Below are 21600 nucleotides of genomic sequence, written 5' to 3'. Positions count from 1 at the left end.
GAACTTTTTGACACACAGTTAGTTCGAGGATCCGTTTTTTATCCGTCCCTGTTTTCTCAGTCTTTTTCACATCTCTGACTTCGCACGTTTTCCTGACTCAAAGGGCTGGAAGGAAGCCCCGAATCGCAAGAGGTGATTCTTTTTTTTGCTTTTGCCGGGACGGTGTTGCTCTGCCTCGACTAACGTGACTACAACGAGGACCGGTCCCGCCTATTCATTTTTCTAGCATTAGTTTTTCCTTCTTTGTGGGGCTCTTCTCCGAGCATTTCTTCGCTCTGGGCCCCTGTACAGGTGACACGAAGGACCTTTACACATTCGCGGAGATTCCTGTGCTTCTCAGTTCGCTGTGAGCCAGAGGGATTTTCAGACTGACTTTTTCTCTCTTGGCGCCACCAAAACTTGCAAACGTTTCAGAAAATTTCCCTCAAAAGCACAGGGTGTTTTCGGCATTTTGTACTGCCGCCGGTATATTCCTACGCTACTCCGCGGGAACCGGGCCATTTCTGCCCCGAGACTCCTGGCGAGCAGCTGAAAAAGGGAAGCTCAAGACAAGGGAAGCAAAGGAGCAGGGACGCCAGAGATAAAGGGGACGATCAGCAGGGCGATTGAGTCGCTTCAGTCTCTTCCTGCTTCACCCACCCCTCAATCATCATGGACGGAAAGGGGAATCGAGATCCAGGAGCCCTTCTGGATGCAACGGGCATGGACGACCTTGCAGGATTGGACGACAACAAGGAAGAGAGCATTCGGGTCTGCACTCGTATGCGTCCTCTCTTTCCTAAGGAGGTAAACTCTGCGCAGTAACAGATAACTATAGAAAAGTCGCGTTCTATCTATACCTTCCCGACGTAGAACGCGTTCTTCCAGATAATAAATGGATATGCAGCATTTGCTTTTCTCCGAGCTTCCTCTGTTCCTCCTTTCTGGTCCACGACTCACATACGCAAACACGAGCGCTGACACATGTTAACTGTTTCTGGGTGGCTACCCGTTCTCTGCTTTTGACTCAAAAAAGAAAACGCGAAGATGGCGACACGGAACTCGTAGTTTCCTCATTCCGACTGTATTCCTGATTCATCTGACGAGATGCAACCCCTGAGCAATCGGAGACACGAAGCGACCCTTTCCCCACGTTTATTTCTTCTCTTTTCTCGAGTTCACCCTGTCCGCTGCCTTCGTCTCGTCATTTTTCTTCGCTGTCGCATAATTCCATCCTTCGAAACGGTCGTGGCTCTAGGCGTCCCTGCCCTGATTCTTCGTAAATCTCAAATTACTCGAAGCCGTGCGACCTCTAAGGCCGAGTGACCACGCCTGCTATAGCTGAGTATCTCCTGGACTGTTGTACATTCGCAGCTGAATGCCAATGGAACGTCCGAATTCAAGTTTCGTCTTCAGGATCCTTGTATGCACTGTTTCCCGGCCGACCTTAGTTCCCGTCGCTCCTACTCCCTACCAGTCGTCACCTGCTTTTTCCATGGATATAATGCGTGTCTTCGCCGTCCTGCTGTGTTTCCCCCTTCTACACTTGTCCAGTCCTTGGATGAATCTTCTTTTCTCGCGCGCGCGTTGCCACTCCTGCTTTTCGTTCCAATCTTAATTGCAAGAAAACGAGCCTTTCTCGATTTACGCACCCCACCAACTCTGCTTCCGATTATCAACACGGCGACAGTCCTCGTGCCCCTTCTACCATTTCTGTGGTTATCCGAACCCAGACACTTTACTGTTTCGTATTTATACTTCTTTGGTGTATTCCTCTCTGTCGTACACACATTTTTCTCTGGACTCTTCAGAAACTGGCACATCTGCTTTAGTAGTTGCTTCTCAGTCGTTTTGCCCGCGTGCAGTTTACTTTTGTCTTCTGTGCTTCTTCCCTGCCGGTGTCGCTCTCCGACATTAGCTTTTCGCACCACTCGCTTTTGCTTTGATCGTGTACTTGCGCTGAGCACCCCGATGGGCCGTTTATTGCGTGTCTTTCCTCTAACTGACGCTTGGGATTACTTTTTACATGTGTACATGCCCCGCCCTTCGCGTACGTCGCCCCTGTTGCGCCAACACCATCAGTACCTCTTTCTGCCTGTGACACCCTGAAAAGAAGAATATGGTACAACGTATTGGTATCCGGATGCCACCACAGAAATCAACGTCGAACAGTTTCGTGGTATTTTTTCAGTCCTGTGTCTGCCTCTCTACGCTTCTGCGGACATTTCTGCGAGCCCCTCGATCCAGGTGTGTTGCATATCCATACCCCCTTTCGTGTCGAACTTCTCGTGAAGGAACACGGTGTTTCCCCTCACCTCCACAGGAGACTGGTGTCGAATATCCATCCAGTGGCGTTCCACGTTTCCCTCTCGATTGCCTCCTTTCCAAAAATCTCCTCAGGTTGAGGCTCGCCATGTAAAAGCGTGGAGAGTGGAGAGAAGCTCCTTGGAACTGATTGTCGAGCCCCCGTCTCAGTTAGAGATGGAAGAAAGCCGACAGACAGCAGCAGGAAAAGCCGTGCTGGGCACGATGAAGAAAGCTGCAGAAAAGTCCCAAGGACAGAAAGACATCATTCAGAGACACTATGTTTTTGACCGCTGCTTCGACGACAACAGTGAGTTGAACAGTCTTCCTTTCGTTGTGCTGGGAAGAACCACGCTTTCTTTGCACTGAACAGAAGCAGGGACACACGTCCAGACTCGTATGTATACGCGAAGACCCGCGCGTAGACAACATGGGCGTCTTCGGTACTCCAGAAGGACTTCCTTGACTCTCACGCTGACCACGTCGACGCACAAAATTTCGAGGATCCCGACTGTTTCGGTCTACTGATGCACACATGCGTCATGCATCTCTCATGTTCATAGAGTTATGTTTCTGTTTCGTATAAATCTGTGCTTGTTCTTGCTGTGCGGCAAGGCGTGTATCTACAGAGGTCTGTTTGTGCTTCTTTGTGGACAGTAGTTTTTGAACTGTTCTGCTCACTTTGAGCTCGCGCTGTGGTGAGTCGTGACAACGGGAGAGTCTTTCGTTGTCTTCCAGACTTTCCGTTTTTCATCTGAAGGTGGAGCACAGAGGTGTGTGATGTGTGGAGCAAATTCAACGATCTTTCGTCTTCACATTCGCATGCCTTCACTCCTGGTGTCTGTTTGGACACGAGGAGACCTGTCTTAGCAACGATGGCGATGTGGAGAATTCCTCTGTCCCTTTCGTATCGTAGGACTCCGGTGTGCTACATGCGCATTGCTTTTTCAGCCCACAACTCTGAGGTGTTTGACTACGTGGCAAAGGACATCGTTCTGGATTGCTTCAAAGGGATCAACGGTTGCGTCTTTGCTTACGGACAAACAGGTGCGCATGCCGCAGAGAGAGCATTGTTCTGTCCCTAAACCCTGCCTTTTTCTCGCAGCTGGTATACGATTCGACATACCGTGATGACCGATCTAAGATCCAGATGCCTTCTGATTTTATTCATCTAGAAATGCTGCTCAACTCCCGTGGACCTCTCTGCATTTCGAATCTCTGCAAAAGCCCCCACCCCTTCTCCCCAGAAACCCTGCACTCGAAACCTAGGGATTTCGGCTTTTGGTGTGGAGTGAAAATGGGAGTTCATGCAAACGGAGCATTCCCTTTTTGTATGTGGAAGAGAGAGACGAGTTTCAGTTGTGATCTGGGAGAACAGGCGAGTTCATAGAACCTCAGGAATCCGATTTACTTCCTGTACCACGGAGTCTTGCTTCGACTCCGGTCAGCGTGGAATTGCATACATAACGTCGTGAAGTGTAATTCTCATTCGTGAAGGCAAGATGCAGAACTCCCATTATATAAAGTGTAGCAGGAGGGTGTGTTTCAGGCATAATCGGCCGATTCAGTCCAGTGCATGTGTTTCTTCCGTCTAGATGAAGGCTCCAGTGCGTCGCTGCCGTCCCTCTTTCCTCCTCAGGTTCTGGAAAGACTCACTCGATCATGGGAGTTGCAGACGACCCTGGCATTCTTCCTCGATCTCTTGCTGAGTTTTTCGACTGCGTTACGGACCCGTCTTTGCTGAAGGAAGAAGAAGAGGAGCTGAAGAGACAACAGGGCGACGAGGGAGACAGGAACGGGAAAGATGATCACCACGATGATGCAGAAACTGAAAACACAGTGAGGCTGGACGCAGAGGGCTGGATATTTCGAGATTGTCTGAAATGTATCGACAGTAAAACTTCAGTTGCTTCCGTGAATAAGGCTTCAGAGACTATCATGAAATGTGCCACACCCGTGCGGTTAGGCGAATCGGATTTGGGGGATTTTCGAGGCGAATGCTGGCGACGTTTCCCGTTTTAGGTGACCCGAGAAAGGTTAAAGAAGAACCGCTGCTTGGTGATACATAGAAGGAACAGCTGTTCTGCGTGGCCTTGAAATATCACCTTTTCATTAGTTTGAAACGTCCCGTTGGCATCGTACACCCCCATTCGGCAAAGCGCTCTGTTCTCTCTGACTCCATATGTTTCGCATTCCGTCCCGGGGAGTTTTTCTTGTGAATGTGGATGCCTAGTTGCAGTGAGCCTGGTACTCGTTATACTTGAATTTCCCGGTCTAGAGTTGCAAGGTCCATTTTCAGCGGCATCCCTTGCACGCATGGGAGTTTCGTCCGCAGGTACACAGATTCGAGTGTGGTCGATTGCAGGCGTGGTGGGAGCGTTACGGTGACGCACGAGCGCGTTAGAGGACTTCTCCTTTTTTCTAATTCTAGGGAAGACGACTTCCGACATCCCACGGTGGACTGGAACAAAGAAGTTCACGTAGGTCCCGCACATAACCGGTCCTTCTCCACATGAGTGTTCCTCAACTGTCTTGTTTCTTCAGGAGTACCTCATGCGCGTGTCGTACGTCGAAATCTACTTGGAACGCGTGAACGATCTGCTACAGGAGTCCGCGAAGGGAGGAGCAGTGGAAAATTTGGAAGTGAAGGAAGACCCAAAAAGGGGATTCGTCGTCGTGGGGCTTCACGAGGAGACTGTGGCGACGATGGAAGAAGCTATGAGCTTGATTGCCGCGTAAGTCGCAGATCGACGGGCGGGTGCAGTAAGAGAGAGACAAAGATGAATGGAGCAGTCGTCTACATGTCGTGGAGTATTTGTCTGAGAAGGGAAATAGGTAACGATTCACACTTTGAAAGAGGGAAGCAGTGTACTTTCCTGGAATAGAGTATGGTTTCTGCTGCAGTATATGCAGTATCAGAAAACTCATATGCTCAAGCTTTTCTCAGGCAACTCAACTGATTAGGCAGTATGCTTTAATTCATCGAAGAGACGAATCGATCAAACTTACAATTGGAGAAAAGCGTTGCACAAGTCATAGAATTAAGCGGATTGTATAGATGCTGTAGCGTATGATCACCGAATCAGGAAACGTCCAAAAAGAGGTGAGGAATGGAAGTGGAAACAAGTTGATATTCCCCTGTGTATGTACGCCGAGAACAGATTGCATAGCCACTTGTCAGTCGAATTAAGTACGATAAACGTTGAGCATCCGCCAGGAACACACGGGGATAAACGACAGTTTCACGCGCCACATCTGTACCTGGAGGGTTGCTATAAGCATCAAACCCATACGCAGAACATGCGAATACCTGGGATGTTTATCGTCGCTAAGTCTCAAGAGTCAGACCGCTACGGTTCAGATGCCCCAGGTCTTCAGAAAATCGTCAAACGCGACCTCGGTAGTTCGAGACCGAACAGGACAGTATATTTTATAATTCATCTTTTTTGAAATATATCGCTGCAAGCTCCAAAAGCATCCTGAGAGAAACGCCGTGAGTAGACTGCCTTTCGTTTCTAGAGCCTTTCCTTGTGATTTCCTTTGCTTCATCGTACCCTTGATTTTCGGTATTTTGTGTGTCTGTAGAGCTGAGCAGAGAAGACACTTTGCAAGGACAAATTTCAACGAAACGTCTTCGCGGTAAGTGTTTTTGAACTCTTTCTTTTTGCTTCATCCGAAAACTGGAACAGCTAGGAGCTGCGTTTGTCTCATTTGCGGGAAGGATTGTTGCTGGACTTTGTTATGTCTGCGGTGGCCAACGAGTACGACACGTAGAAAAAGCCGTTGCTCGGGAAGGAACCCACGTGAGGCCTGCGCACAGCGTGTGCCTGCTGAACATCAACGAGCGAAGCATTACAACGAGAGAGAGAAGGGAGGAAATGAGGCATTTCATCTCTGTCATAGAACATCCTGTGCGTCTTATGTTACGACATCCCAGTGCTTGTGTGACTCACACGGAGATCAGTGATGAAAAAGTATCCTATAGCAGTAACCTTCGCAGAAAAGAAGATCCAAAGATTCCTTAACCGCTGATGAAGTTAAGTGCTTCAAGGAACTCAGGAAACCACCCTTGTCACTTCAGGATAAGGGATGCCTGAACACAAACAGAAAAACACAGCTGAAAACTTTTGAGGGCCATACGCATAAACCCAGAATCCTGTTTTTCTCCCTGTCCAGGTTAAGATATTTGCCAATCGCCTTTCCCCATCCAGCCGTTTTGCTGAAGCAGAAGCTAAATTAGTTTTGCAGGCGCCACGCTCAGCGTGACTCAGAGACTGTGTGACCTCCCGACCGAACTCCAACGCATTCTACCGGCGCGGGGTCGTAGCAATGATCTGTCTCTGGCAAGCGTCTTCGTTTCTGTTTGTGTTCCTTGACAGGTCCCACGTCGTTTTCTCCATCACCCTCGAGTCCACGCGGACGTTTGAGGACGGCTCGAATATAAGCCGAAGAGGAGAACTGAAGATTGTCGATTTGGCAGGAAACGAGAAAGCAGGTCGTGCTTCGGAAGGGGTCGAGAACGCAAAGCTTGTCATGGAAGAAGGAAAAGCCATCAACAAGTCCCTTTTCCTTTTGTCGTAAGTCGTCGTCATGACAGCAGTTCTCTTCTGGGTTTTCGTGACTCGAGTCGCTCTGTCAGATGTTCTCTCAACGGTATACTCAACACCCTCACTGTGTTGAAACTAACGACACGCCGCGCATAGTTCGAGTCGGTGTGGGAAGAGCTTGCAGAGGATGTTTGCGTTCGCGTCCGGGGCTGGGGCAGAGGTGGCTCTAGTTTTCTACCGGACTCTTTTGCATGGACCTTACAGTCCTTTTGGGGAGCATGGAGGCGCTCTGTTTCTCGTGTGCCCTCATTCTGGTGGTGCAGACGTGACTGCCAGGTGCTCGTTCTTTGCTGTGTGGACATTGCGTGCGGTTCAAATGTCGATGTTCACATGGTTTATTTCTTGTGGCAGTCCATAACAATCTTGCCATTTCAGCCAGAAGCTTTCAGCACCTAGGAAACTGAACAGCACTCCAGTTAGAGAGGAAGCCAGCTTCCGTATGAGGGCCGCACAGCCTTCACGGGAAGACTGTCGAAGACAGCGAAAGGTATAAGATTTCAGTGTCATGCGAAATGGACAGGGGTCCACGTCTGTGCCTGTTATGGCACATATCGCTTCCTTTCTCGGTTTAAGGCAACCAACTTCTTTGTGCTCGCTGTACACCACGGTTCAACTAGAGAAAAGATGACCTCGACAGAGGGGACTGATTTGGAAGAGAGCTAACATCCATTGCTACCACGTTCCCGAGTTTCCGTATGCGTGCTTTCCTTTTAGCGAGGTCATTTCCAAGTTGTCAAAGCAGGCGCAGCAGCAGGCTGAAGGGAAACTGAAGAAAGGCGAGAAGGAAGTGTATATACCCTGGAGAGACTCGAAGCTCACAAGGCTTCTTCAGGTGAGTGTATCAGGAAAAAGGAGGTCGCCGGGTCGCTGTAGCTTGATGAACAAGCGACGTTCCAGGAGTACACGCAGTGGAAGGTCCAGGTGGACGCACGAGACAACTTGGATTCGGGGAACAGAGACCGAGATGCAACTGGGATTCCACCTCGTAGTTGCTGGTGGAGAGCTTGCACGCCCTGGTGTACCGACACCACGATCCAGCACACTTATCCGTTGTCGAGCGACGCTCACAGACTGGAAACTGCAGCTTTGTCATCTCGAAAGGATGTGCAGTCGAACCACAGGACCATCTTTTCCTAGATTCGCGCTTCCCCTTGCTTGGCTGTTGCTTGACTTTCTGTCCCTCTCTTTTTTTTTGTGACGCCGTGGACGGCTGCTTTCTTCAGAAAGCTCTCGGGGGGAACAGTCGCGCGTCGGTGCTGGTTGCTGTCCACCCCTCCAACATGTATCTCGATACGTCCTTCTCCACTCTTCGTTTCGCTCTCAAGTGCAAGTCCATCAAAAAGAAGGTGTCTGCGAACTTTTTTTCTCCGGAGCAGTCTCTCATCGCCCAACAGAAAAAGCTTATTTTGAGGTCAGTGCGACGTAGAACTGCCCAAGACACGCGAATCCTCTAGACTACGCACTTGAATCGTGCGTGCGTCAGTTTCCTTCAAAGTTGACAGGGAGTGGAAGTCTCGATCGGCGTAGGTCGAAGCCCAAACCGAACACCACGAGACATACAGATGTCGAATTCAAACGAGAAACACTTTCTGCGTGTACGCACAAAGAACAGCCAAGCAACTGTATGTATGTACACAGAAATACACACACACATATATATATGTATATATTTATATGTTTATGCACGTAAGTCTACATATATGCATTGATGTACACGTGAATGTGAGAGTGTCAGATGTCATCGGAATTTTCCCTTCTGTGTGCACATTTCGCTCTTTTGACGAGCTAAACCGCTTCGTCTCAGCAATGTGGCTACCAAACGCTTTGGTTTTCCTGCATGCTTCTTTCCCTTATCGCATGCTGGCGTTTCTCTCAAGTGCTCCTCTCTCTCGCTGATTTCTCGGGACTCGTTTGCGTGTTCGTGAATGAATTTGCTTAGATTGCAGTCGCAGCTCAAAGCCATGGCAGGCGCAGGCTTATTCGACCACCTACCCCAGCGTGCCGCACAGAGTCCGGAGAACAACGAGGAAGTTCAACAACTAAAGGTAAGGGAGACACTCGCCAGAATTACCAGATTTCTACATTCCTTTTATGTTCCTACAAATCTCCCTGTGATTCTTCCTCGACATCCACAATCACCGCTCTCTGTATATGTATATGCATATATATATATATATACGTATATATATATATACATATATATATGTATATATGTGTATATATGCATATGTATGTCTATGTATGTATGTATACTGGTGTGATCGTGAGCGTAGGCCCATGTGCATATGTGAGTAAAGGGACGTTCGATGAGGGCCGAAGTGTAAATGCGAGTGTATGGGTTTTTGGGGACACGAGTAGGAACGCGTAACGTTATCTTATTTCGTTTTCTATTGAAAATCCAGCACCCTTCTTCAATAACGCTAGCAGAAGCTTCTGCATGGTTTGACTGTATTCGTGCCGTTTCACTGGAGACCAGTCAGACGTCGAAGATGTTGTATCCATCTCCTATGTTTGCCTTGCGCGTTTTCTTGACTTCGAAAAATTTTCAAAAGGCTTCTTGTTCTTTGATGCGAACACACCCGTTTTCGTTGCGTGCCTCAAGGATTCCTACATGTTGGACTCGTGAACAAAGACGCGACCAGAAGGTAGATTTTCGTTTGTTCTTTGGAAGGCAAGGGCCGCTTTGAGCACCGTGATGCATGTGTTGGATTTGCTTTGCCTCGTGTTTCGCGTCTAATAGATCGATTTGGAGAAGAAGATCAACAAGTTCCAGCAGTTCATCATGAAAGCCACGAAGCCGACTGCGGGAGTGTTTGGCGTATCCGGAACGCTCTCAAAGAGAAAAACGATGCGCGGGTACGTCTCCGTTTGCTCGAGTTTTTCTTTCTCTGCACGCAACTCGTATCGTGTTTCGAAAAGCATCCCGCAAAAACCTCCCAGCAAAAAGCCTGGATTTCCTGTCTACTTTATTTCGACTGACACGCCAAGAAATCCTAGAGATCGTTCACTACAGGAAACCACAGATGCATTTTCAGATTCTGTAGGTTGTTTGTAGACGCGGATTCGGCGTTGGATTCGGAAGTCTTGCTGGACGAGTTGTTCTTAGGTGGCTGCTGTTCCAGAGCAGGCATGCGATTTCATCTATGCGATTTGTTATCACTTCTGACAGTTCCGCTGTGCCGTTGTTTTGGATGGCCCGAAACAGGTGGCTTGTTTGGATTTTTCAATTCGTGTTGCTCGACGCTTCCTTGTTGAGAATCAAGCTGTCAAGACCCGAGACCCAGCTCGTGAACAATTCGTTACTCGAAAAAAGCTAGTCAGCCCTCTCCGTGTGTTTGCTCCTCTTGTGGCTGTTCCACTTCGTTGACCACACATGCGGTTTTCACTTTCTCAGCCATTTGCATTGTTGCCCTTCTCTGTTCGTTCTTGTCTTTCGAAAAGCTATTCGTGTGCGTCTTGTCTGTTTTCAATCTCTTCCCTCGTTTTCCCTTTTGTGTCCTCTTCCTCAGCTCCCAAGGCTTGTCGGGCTTCGAGGGGTTCCGGCGTCTCGACACGCTGGCTGCCGCCAGACAGAATCTGCGTACAATCGACAAGCTGAACAGCGGGGATATCTACTCAGGAGAAGTCTCAGGTGTCAGTTTGACAAAGGCGTTTGGATTAGTCGCTCGGAAACAAGCGAATCGACTGGTGAGACGACGCGTGTTCCATGTTGAAAATTTAGGTTTTCCTGGGATGTTCACATTCAGAATATGTAAACTGTAGCGTCAGATTCACAGAAGCAACCACGAGTTGGTATCTGCTTGAGAGTGGCCAGCGCGTAAGGCTAAAATGTGCTGGACGTCGTCTAGTTTGAGAAAAGTAGTTCAGTCTGAAGAAACGAAGTGCAGTTAAGTCGTGTACGAGTTCTGACTGTTGTTGAGTCTCCACGTTTCGAGCGTTCGTCAAATCCGTTTAAAATCTGTGCGGAGTTCATCTGTCACCGCTTCACTGCGCTTGTCTACCTCGAAGAGTCCACCTGTAGGGCGGAACTCCCCTTTCCACTCCACTGTGCAATTCCAGGAGGCGTTGTGGCGTTGCTCACCTGCGTTGTTCGCTATGAGGTCTTTATGGCCTTCGTTTGTCGGATTTGCCTGCCCCGTCTTTTCTCTTTTTCTCGGTTCGCATGTGCTTTCCTTGCTGTCGGTTTCGTCTCGCCTTCATGTCCATTTGCCGTTTCTCCTCGTCGACTTTGAGCGCCTCCACTCGCGTCAATCATCGACATTCTGTCTGTTTTCCGCTCGCTGGACCTGTTTCCAGACGCGAGACGGGACGCGTCCGGACTCGTACGGGTCTTTGTCTCTGGGTCACATGGACACCTTCGAGCCTGCGATCGACGCAGCTGTGCAGGAACTGGAAGACATCGACGATCGTTTCGAAGAGGTTTCTTCGACCTCCGAGGAGGAGGAAGGTGGAGGCTCGGAGCCAGAGTCTCGGGAGCTGGCCAAGGAGGTCGACTGGGACGAGGCGAAAGGGGGGCGAGACGAAAACGTTGCGGGAAGCGAAACTCGACGAGGCGTCAGCGATGAGGAAACAAAGCCGGAAGAAGCTGAGGCTTCAGTGTCCTCCAGAGACTCGTCGCCGTCTCCTCGCCAAACAGCCGGAAAAGCCGCGGCAGCGACGGTGGATAAGGAGGCACGGGTCAAGGAAGGCCGGGGGAGGAAGAGTGAGAAAAAGGTGCTGAAGGCGACGGTGAGGATTGCAGATGATGTGGATGAGGTTGAAGAGGCGAGCCCGTTGGGCAGTCCGAGCCGAGTGAGTTTTGTGGAGGAGAAGAAGGGGAAGACAGCCGGCGAAGGAGGGAAGAAGAAGTCTGCTCTGAAGAAACGCAGCGAAAGCCCCGAGGGTGACGAGAAGGCGCCGCCAAAATCTGCGCTGAAAAAAACGAAAAAGAAGGTCACAAAGAAGAAGGTGAAGGCCAGGGGAGGAGAGGAGAGGGAAGGCGACAAGGCGGAGGAGAAGGAAGACGAGGCGACCGACGTCGAGGAAGAGCTGGAAGAAGAAGACAGGGAACAGTTGAAGGAAGACAAAGTGAAGATGGAGGAGAAACTCGTTCGTTTGAGAAACGAGAAAAACATGCTTCTCGAAAAGCTGAAGAAGGCCAAAGCCCTCGGACTTGAAGCCGTCTCTAGACTCACTTTGTAAGTGGAGAAGTCAACAGAATGAATGCTACGTGGGAAGGGGGGAGGAGATCAGTGGTGGCGCGCGAGTGATTCCAGAGATATCGGAAGTGCTTGCTAAAGGTGCTCAGGCGTTTTCAGGCTTTCTCCACCGAGTTTCGTTCTTGCTTGTTTGTCCTCCTGTCTCCGCGACAGTTCCGGTCATTGTAGAACTTTCTTTGTCTTCAAAAAGTCCCTTTTTTCCCTCTCCGAAGCTGCGTTCTCTCTCTCTTTTTTCCACCCTCTGCCTAATGGACCCGTTCTGTCATTCAGTCAATTCGTCCTGTCAAAACATGTTTTTCGTTCTCTGGAAAGTCTCTTGTCTACCAGGAGTCCCGGTTTCTCTCTGGGAGAGCCCATCGTCCTCCGCATGGTCGCTCGTGTTTTTCTGCTTGCGTTTTTCCAGCCGTTTCCAGACGGAGCACGACTCAGTGAAGAAGCTGCAGCAGCGGGTCCACGACCTCATGTTGCAGACGCGGTACAACTCCGTGATTATGAACAAATTGGGATTGTCTGTGCTTTTCACGGCGAGCGTACCAGCTGTGGAGCCCCGACCCGAGGGTCTCGAGGCGCAAGGCTCTGCCACGTCGCTGCCCGCAATCGAGGACGAGAACCAGCTGAAGGACGCGGAGAAGAAGTTAGTCAAACGGTCCATGCGCTTCGCCGACTTCCTCAAGTCATTCCAGGAACGCGGTGGAGTTCCCGAAGCCGACAGGGACGCGTCAGGAAAAGGACTCGCAGGTGAACTTTCTCCTGATTGCTTCGAATTCACTTCTCCTGCGGACGCCTTCAAGGGTCTCATGTTCCCCGACATCGACCAGGTCAAGCCTCTCGCGTACGCCATGCTCAACGATGTCCTTGCGTAAGTGTCAAGAGGCACCAGGCACCCAGTCACTAGTAACCCAAGTGATGAACGACATGCAGCGTCTCTCCACAAAGTATCTAGTTCTCATCTTCCGCGCCATATATGCCTGTGTGTCTCTCTACGCCAATTACGCTTCCTCGATCAGAAAGCCCCTCTCGGTCTCTAGGTCTATGCCCACTTCGATCTGTGTATATTTCTCTCTATCTCTACCTTGGATTCTGCCGCTCCACCAGTGTGTATTTATATTTGTCTCTGCCTGTGTCTATATGTCTTCCTCTACGTATATATATATATATATATGTATATCCATATATATGTTTGCACTGGTATTGGAGTCCTGGGGGTTATGCTCCACAGAGCCGCAGAGGTGTTTGCCTCGTGTTAAAAGGGATCCTGAAATTTTGAATCAGATATGACAAGTGGAATAACAGTCTGCCGTTTCGGGGTGTAGCTAGTCCCTGGAACTCCTATTCGCTGTTGGTGTCTTCCTGAACTATAAGAAGACGAAAGAATCGAAATAGAAGCGTCTTCGAAAAGTACCGGTGCGCTGCCTCTGAAGTAGGCCGTCGCCATGACTAGTTTGTAGATGAAAGGGGGAATTCATAAGAACACAAATTTCTCTTGAAAATTACAGAAGGCAGTCTAGCCTTTTTCGGACATTCTCCCTGTGGACAAAGGCTGTTTTCTTCATATACTGAGTATGAGGCAAAATGCGTAGTGATGCGACTCTACAACTCCTTCCTCGACATCGGGATAGAAGACAACTTGTGCGTAGACGCTAATGTCCACGTTTCTTCTTCTGTGTTTTTTCCTTCTACCACGTTCTCTTTTTTCATTCCGCACAGCCACTAAATACTACGTTTCGTCCTCACTCCACACACACATCTTTCGTCCTCTGTCTCACTTTTTTCCGGCTCTTCTTTCTGTGTTTCGCAGACGCTTGATGGTCTTGCAGGCGCAAGCGTCTCGCGACCTCACCGACGACGAAGAGAGGGCAACGACGGAAAACAGCAGACTCTTGGAAACGTCTTTAAGCATCATGAGGGGAGAAGGAATTCCATCTGCTCGCACTGTACGTCTCTTGTCTTTCATTTGGGAAATGTCTGTCCAGTTCTCCCAGTAGACCAATGCACCTTTGTCAGTGTAGAAATGTGCCTTTTCGAGTCTCCATTCATCCGTCCATATCCGATGGTGGCGGCAGATCGACATGCACATGCCGATTCATCCTTTGCATGTAGAATCGTGTGCTGGAATCGATTGTTGGTTACCGTTAAACAGATACGCACACACATTTACACCGATATACATGTAATTATGTATGCATACGGCGGTACATACATAGATACATACACAGATACATATGTACTATATACGTGCATGTCTACAGACAACTATTCACACGTATAGACGTACACAACATGCATGCATCCGTGCTTTCATGTATGTATATGTAGCCGTATGGCTATACTTATATGTGTGCTATATGGGTCAGGGGCCGCTCACTCTATGTGTCGCGACCTGCGCACGATGCGTACAGCACATGTAATTGGGAGCTCTGCGACGCGTATCTTTCATCTCCATTGTTCCAAAATGCCTCTGAAAAGGACAGCGCGTTACCGGCAAACTTTTGCGAGCCTGCAAACGCCTAGGACGAGTGCTCTGTGGCACCCGTCTCGCAACATGAGTCATGTCGTTCGTTAGAGAGACTCGCAAACTAGTTCTCTGGTGTGTGCGGCCTCCGTAGAATGCCTCCGAGAATCCCGAGGAGCGCGAGCCACTCGAACAGATTGAGGAGATTTTAGGCCTCGCTCCAAGCACTCACCCGCCAAAGGAGACCACCGGACCTACAATGGACGGCAAAATCAAGGAAGAGGACGAAATGTACCTCCAGGTAGACAGAAACAAATCCCTTGATGGTTCGTCGTTGCTTGGCACCACGAGCCAGAGCTCTTCTCCTTCTTGGTGCAGGTTGCCCACGACGAAGAAGCGGCTGTTTCCTGAACTTTCTGCAGTTGAGAGCTTCTTTCTTGTGGTGTATTAGGGAGAGCGGTGACTGCCTACCGACCACTGGTCACTTGGATTCCGTTCCTTCTTTAGTGTCTTTACTGCTGTCGAGAGGACGCAAAGACAACCGTGAGTCGAGCACTGTCGCATGCGTGTCAACGCGTCCAACGGCGAGAGAACAATTTCCGAGAGCCTTTCGTTTCCGGTTCTCCCTTGCTCGATTTTCTAGGGTACCGAGGTGAAGCGACAGCGGATCGTGGATAGCGTTCTGTCTTTGTTGACGCCTTGGGAACAAAACATGCTCGCGATGCTGTACGAACAGCAGGAGATGCGCCGCGCACTCGGCGAACTCAGGGACCATTTCTTCGGCAAACTCAGGGAAATGCAGCTGCGATTCAAACGCGCAACGGTGAGAACCCGGGAGTTCGTCTGACGGATGCCTTGTGGCTCACGGTTTTCCTCCAAGGAATCACCTGCAATTTCGTTGTTCTCGATTCAGGTTCTTACTAGACGTATTCGAATTCAAAAGGGAGTCCGTTTTCATCGAATGCACTGGCCTAAAACTGCGTCGAGGGACCAGGAACTTCGAAAATCGCGCTTACAGCAAAGAATGCCGTGTTCTTAGTAACTCCACACAAAACAGGCGGTCTCCAGACGCATGCCAGCTCTTTCTGGTCTAGGATGACTTTGTCAGATTCGAGACATGAATGCCCGGTTTCATTGAATTCGTCCACATTGGGTGACGCCACATCCAGCGGGATGGAACGTCAAGCTGGTCACACAGAAACACCAGAGCTTGCCTCGCGTCAGACGGATTTTTCACTCGAGAATGCTGAAACCGAACCTGGGAAGATTCATCTTTGTTGTTTCTGCAGCTTGAGAGGGTGGAGTTCTCCGACCACTGCGAGCGCCTCCTCGGGGCTTTGATGGAGTTCAAGGCAGAGCTGCAACGTCGACAGGAGAAGAAGATCGTGGAGGAAGACACGAACGCAAAGTTCGGGAAGTTGATGAGCAAAATCGAAGAAATGTCGATCCAACTCTCCGAGAGGAATGCCGACTTCCGACTTCTCACATGTAAGGATGAGTTTCTTCTGCAAATACAACGGGCGTTTGTGCTGGTGAACCAAGCCCTTCTAGATCGAACTCTGTAGACCATGTAGTGAAATAGGCAAAGTTCTGGCCTGCTTCGGAGCTGAAAAAGCGACAGATAGAATATATTAGAAGCCGATTTCACCTCCTGCAGAACCTCGCAGAGCACAGTCATAAGGAACGGCAGGAAATCGTGGTAAGACGAGCAACGCGAGAGAGTTGCGGGAGACCGACGGAAAGTGATGAAAAATGGCTGAATTGCTCGGCGTATACATCTCCGATGTCTATTCGGATTATGTAGGGCGCTATAAGAAGCTCTTTAACGTCTGTGAACGTGGAAGAACAAACGATTCCTTGGTACGCGTGTCTCTGGAGAATCGTGTTCAGGAGGGAAAGGAACTCTCTTCCGTATGCGATCTGGCAGATGCCAGAGCTGTGGTACAGGGTGCTTCGACCCTCCAGGGGCGGATTTGCAGACAAGAGATAGCGAAGAATGTGACAAGGCAGACGGCTGCAGGTCATGTGATGCCTGATGAGAAATCCGGAGCCTTCGCGGGCAAAGCTGTGACAGGATCCCGGAAGTCTCACGCGTAGAGGGCTACACATGTTCATGTCCTTCCCCTGTGCGTGTGTCCGGATATGTTCCCACCTCGTAGATGAATACAAGGAACTGATGAAACGAAATGATGTTCTGCGGAGTTACATCGACAAGCTGAAAGTGGAGAAAGCTGCGTTGCTTGTGGCGCCTCAGTCTCTGTCTCACTATGAAGAAATCAACGCGTCGACTCCAGACACGGTAGGCAGAATCTACTGGCGTTTGCTCTTCTCAGAAATGTTTTCGCAGTTCCGAGAAGTGTCTTTGTAGGAAAATGATCTGTTTGATCATCACGGACTTCACCTGGGGCTCGTTTTGTGCCTGCATGGGAACGCCCCTGATGTCAGCAGTGGAGCCTAAAAGTTGAGAGTCGGGCAACATTTCTCACGAGATGAGGCGGCGCGACTTTGCCTCACCGCTGTTTCCTCTGTGGAGTCTTGAGTCTCTGGCCTTGCTGGGAGTGGCTAGAGAAATTGTAGGGTGGACAGAAAATACGCTTTTCTACACTCTTGTCTGAGTGACCTCCGTCACGTCGGGTACGGGGCGCGAGCCGTGCATCATTTGTGTGCGTTGATGTTTTCATAGATTAGGTGTCCAGCTTTTCCTTCTCTTTGCACTCTGCCTTTTCCGCCCCGGCGACCTGACGGGTTCCGTCGAAGAACTGCGTGTTGAATTCGAGCGAGTGCTTTGCGTTTTCTTTCTGTCGCCAGACGCTTCGTTCTTTGGGCTACGACGTCTGCATTCTCCAACGCTACGGTTCTCGACTCTTCGTTGAACTCGAGGAAGCGCGAGCAGCCGAGGCAGAGATGCGGAAACTCAATGAGAAACTTTACACCGAGCTCGCTGCAGCGAACGACTGTGTGAACGATCTGAAGACTCACATCAACCTCGCAAATGCTGTTCACTCACGCACTGTTTCCGGTCTCAAGGTACAGTTTGCTCCGCAAGGGATTTGGAAATTGCTTCTTATTTCTCTTTTTCTTCCCCTGCATGCACTAGAGAAATTCGCTGCTTCTGTCGCGGGAAGCCGACTAGAGCGACAGGGGAAAAGTAGGGAGGAGGTCAGAGGCTGCGTCAACTAGTCAGTCAGAGATACGTGGGCTGGTGCATGTAGGAGACCATCAGTATGTCCCCTCAATGGACTGATATATACTCTGTGTCCTATATATATATATATATATATATATGCATATTTACATGTATACATCATGTATACATATGCGTACACGATAAGACATAATGTGCAAGCATATTTCGAGGAACTCGGGTTCCTTGTGCATCTCGGGTATTTAGACACACTCGATTGGAGATGCAACTTGGTCTGCTCTGTGTCACATGTCGATTGTATTTCCGCAGAAAGAGTGTTCATTTAAATAGTGATGCATGCAGTGTCTGACAATGATTGGATGATAAGTTCGAGGTCCGCTTAGGCCATTTGTTTCCTTGAGCAAAAGCAGTGGTTTCCGATACAGTCTGCTTTCTGCGCACGCGTCTGGCTTCAGAGAAAGCAAACCAAACGACATTTTTCTCTGTTAATGAAGCTTTTTCCATGTTAACTGATTCTCCATGGCGCGCCCAGGACTTCCTGAATCTCCGCACCATCTGGCTGCATAACGATACGCCAAGAAAGACCTCTGATTGCCCTGATTGTCGTTTCTCAAAAGCTCGCCGTTCAGTTGGTTCTGCGTTGCCTTGTGGTTCTTCTCTTTGTTATTTAGACGCAGGTGGCGGATTTGCGAGAGGAACTCACGGAGAAGGACGCACGCATTAAGGAACTCGAGGAAGAACGTGACGCTCTTCGCAAGCAAGCGGCACAGCGGGAGGGTGCCCCGAGTGAGGAAGAGGCTGCTTTCCAGTCTCAAAGCTCTGGCCTTGTGGAAGATGGCAAATCTCTCGGAAAACATGCCGTCACGGCTGACAAAGAAGACCTCATTCGCTCCGCAAGCGATTCGGACTCGCACGGTCGCCCGGAGGAAAAGAAGAAGAAGACAGCAAAGAAAGCAGACAGAGAGAAGACCAAGAACAAGCCAAAGGCTGCATCTGGAACAAAGAAGACACGTAAGAAAGGGGGGAGGGGTGGGATCTGTCCGCTCTAGTCAATTTTGGCTCACGCTTTCTTTCGTCTTCGGCCAGTTCCCACCGCTTGATATCGTCCTTTGGTTTCAACTTTTCTTCTCCGTTTTCCCTCGCTGCATGGACTCCCCCAACTCGCCACTGCACTCGAAACTCTTTCGACTCCCCATGCGGCCCTTTTTCGTGTGTGGTCTGTCTTTGTTTTGGCTACCCTCGCGCGTTTCGTACTTTCTCACTGGTGCGATTCGCTTGCACTGTCCACGCGCGTCTGTTCCTCGTCTTTACGCATCGGTCTCTACTGTCCTTCGTTCTGCTCGTCGCCTTCCCCTTTTCCGAGCGCGCCTGTCGCGAAGATTTTCTCTTGGATTTCGGCAGCTGAACATGTGGAGCGCTAGACTTCGTTCGTAGAAAGTCAAGACAGGTTTCACGCTGTCGACAGTGCCTGTCGAGTATCTCAAGGTTTTAAAAGAAGTTGACACATTTTAGGAACTACCTAATCGACAACAAAAGATTCCGGTTCTATATTTCGGTTGGCCTTTGTATGAGCGACACAAAGCCGTCGTTTTCGGTCGTGGGGCGTGCCAGTCTCTCAACATTTACCCTTGTTTCTTCCCTTTTCTTCAGGAGGCGCCAGCGCGTCGCCCACGCGTCAGGTGGCCAGCGCGAAGCCTGCGTCGAATCACCAAGAGGCCGCACTTCCAGCAGCTGCGAAGCCTCCCAAGAGCCGCCCGACAGGGACCCGTGCGGTCCCCGGCACTTTGTCCGGGAAGAAAACTGCAAGCCCTGCGGTGGCGACGTCCGCGGATCGCGAAGCTGCGGCGAAAGCAGAGCCGCCGAAGACTGTAGAGAAAGTCAGTTCGACCCATGCTTCTCCTCCTTCACCTTCTTCTCCAGTGAGTGGAAAGCCTGTCTCAAGTCCAGATCAACAAGCGGCGGCAGCTCCGTCGGCTCCTGCTGTGGTCTCTGTGGTAAAAGCCCCCGCGTTCACGGGAGATCCCAGAGACAAAGGCTTTGCAAACATGGCCGCTTTGATACGGAGGCGCGCGCCAGCTTCGTAAGCAGGGAAACCGGTAATAGACGTGCTTATGCAGCGGTTTACCCTCCATTTCGTGCGTACTCAGAGCGTGGAATACCAGTCGCACAACCCCAGAAGCGAGAGTGAGGAACTCCACAGATTCGGGTGAGGGACATGGGGTTCAAAGGGGCGACGGGAAGGACAAACATCAGCGAGTTTTTGGTTGGTTGTGAGTGGAGGTGTCGAAAGAAAACGGCGGGGTTTGGAACTTCATACAGCGCAGCGAAAGGAGGCGGGGGGGCAGAAAGAACGGAGTGGAACATAGGATAATGTGGATAATGGAAGGGGAGAGACGAGGAGGATAATGGGTATGAACTTTCGCGGGACGGAAGAGCGGAGGAGAGGCGTTGGATCTTCGAACCCACGGAGACGAAGCAGACACTCGGAGCACGTGACCTCTTGCCTGCTGAGTTTTCAAGTCATCGTTTCCTTTTTTGCCGCTTTCTTTTCGGCGACACATCCGTGAAGTCTGAAGATCCGAAGCGCGCCACGCGCGCTTCTCGACACCAAAGTCAGGGTCCCTCGACACGATCACGAGAGAAAACCCAGGCTCTTAAATTGCATTATCCCCCTGGCGATCATTTATGAACGCTTTCGCGGCCTCTGCCCTCATCGGCCATGTGTTCTGAAAAGTTTCTGTCCGTCTGCAGATAGGGAAGAGCAATCAAAGCTCGCTAGGGTGAATGGGCTGCTGAGAGTCCTAACGAATGCCCTTGGCTTTCGGCGACGGTCCTGTTCCCTTTGGTCTTCGCTTCGAGGCTTCTTCGAGAGAGAAATCACCCTATCGAAACTTCATCGTTTCTGCCGTCGAGGCGCCTGTGTGTCTCTTCTTTCGTCGTGCGTACCATGCTGTTACCGCACTCTGTTCCCTGCAGACTCTGGCGAGTCTTGCACGAGGAAGTGCATCCTGTGGTGTACGTGTACTTCACACGTCAGTGGTTTTAGCTGTTTTTCCTGCAACTTCCCTCTGTGCATGCGCAGAACGCGGAAGAAAACAGAGTGTGTGTCTAGCGCGTCGTTCAAATGTGTGGACATCGTTTTGGCTGTGTTTCCCTCTTGCGAGCGACAAACCGACAACACCCAAGACAAGGGATCATGGTATCACGTTTCACATCGCTGAATGCAGAGCTGAAGTGTCTCGCAATCGCCCTGTCCAAACATTCCACCAGGGATCCGTTGAGCGCGGCATGTCAGCACCAAATAATATTTTACGGCCTACGCGCCTCAAACATTGCGTGCGTTCGCCTCGTCAGACGCCCGTCGCATGTGAAGACGCATGCGTCTCCAGCGAAGCACCATCACAACACTTTTTGTCGCCTCTTGAAGCAATCTTGGAAACTACTTGTGCCTTCACCTGTTTTGTGCCGCTCTGGTGGTTCGGGTAAAAATACTTTCTCAAGAACGAACGTCTAGACTTTGCTTGTAGGAACAGACCCCAGGTACTTCTTTCGGAGCTGTTTACGCTCTTCACTCGCAGCGCCTCTACTCAGTTGACTCTTAACACACGTGGAAGTGCTAGAGTTTAGTATCCTACATTAATAGTACCCCTCATCGGCTATTATTTTCTGTTCAGCAGACAACAACACATGGTCTCATCTCGTCACAACGCAAAACCGAGGGAAGAAACTCTTTGGAAGAGAGCCTATGTTTCCGAGTTACCGCTAAAACACAAAGCACGAGATCTGCAGCGGAACACGCGTTCGTTCTTCGGTTGCGTTCTCTCGCGTGCGCTGCACCTGTATCGACCTTCTCTCTCAGCTCCGAAAGGAACACTGAAGAGATTCGACAGGACAAAGAGGAGAAACACAAACAGA

At 50.1% G+C, this 21600-nt stretch overlaps 1 protein-coding gene across 1 annotated transcript; it reads left to right on the top strand.

Annotated features, from left to right (window-relative positions):
- Positions 1 to 651: 651 nt before the first annotated feature.
- TGME49_273560 (kinesin heavy chain, putative) lies at positions 652 to 19978 on the top strand (the record flags this gene model as incomplete). The annotated part of the gene is made up of 22 exons (XM_002365916.1): positions 652 to 786; positions 2380 to 2593; positions 3235 to 3330; positions 3923 to 4122; positions 4828 to 5018; positions 5869 to 5922; positions 6663 to 6860; positions 7605 to 7722; positions 8114 to 8301; positions 8830 to 8935; positions 9631 to 9746; positions 10400 to 10577; positions 11187 to 12067; positions 12492 to 12947; positions 13887 to 14022; positions 14695 to 14841; positions 15184 to 15363; positions 15830 to 16028; positions 16700 to 16839; positions 17349 to 17567; positions 18357 to 18696; positions 19336 to 19978. 22 exons carry the CDS (start codon positions 652 to 654, stop codon positions 19767 to 19769), a joined length of 4926 nt encoding a protein of 1641 aa, XP_002365957.1. The 3' UTR covers positions 19770 to 19978.
- Between the last annotated feature and the right edge of the window lie 1622 nt (positions 19979 to 21600).

This window comes from Toxoplasma gondii, chromosome VIII, assembly GCF_000006565.2.
Source record: "Toxoplasma gondii ME49 chromosome VIII, whole genome shotgun sequence".
Classification (NCBI taxonomy): domain Eukaryota; phylum Apicomplexa; class Conoidasida; order Eucoccidiorida; family Sarcocystidae; genus Toxoplasma; species Toxoplasma gondii.
Note: the sequence above shows the minus strand (reverse complement) of the source record. Positions and strands in the feature narration are given on the sequence as shown.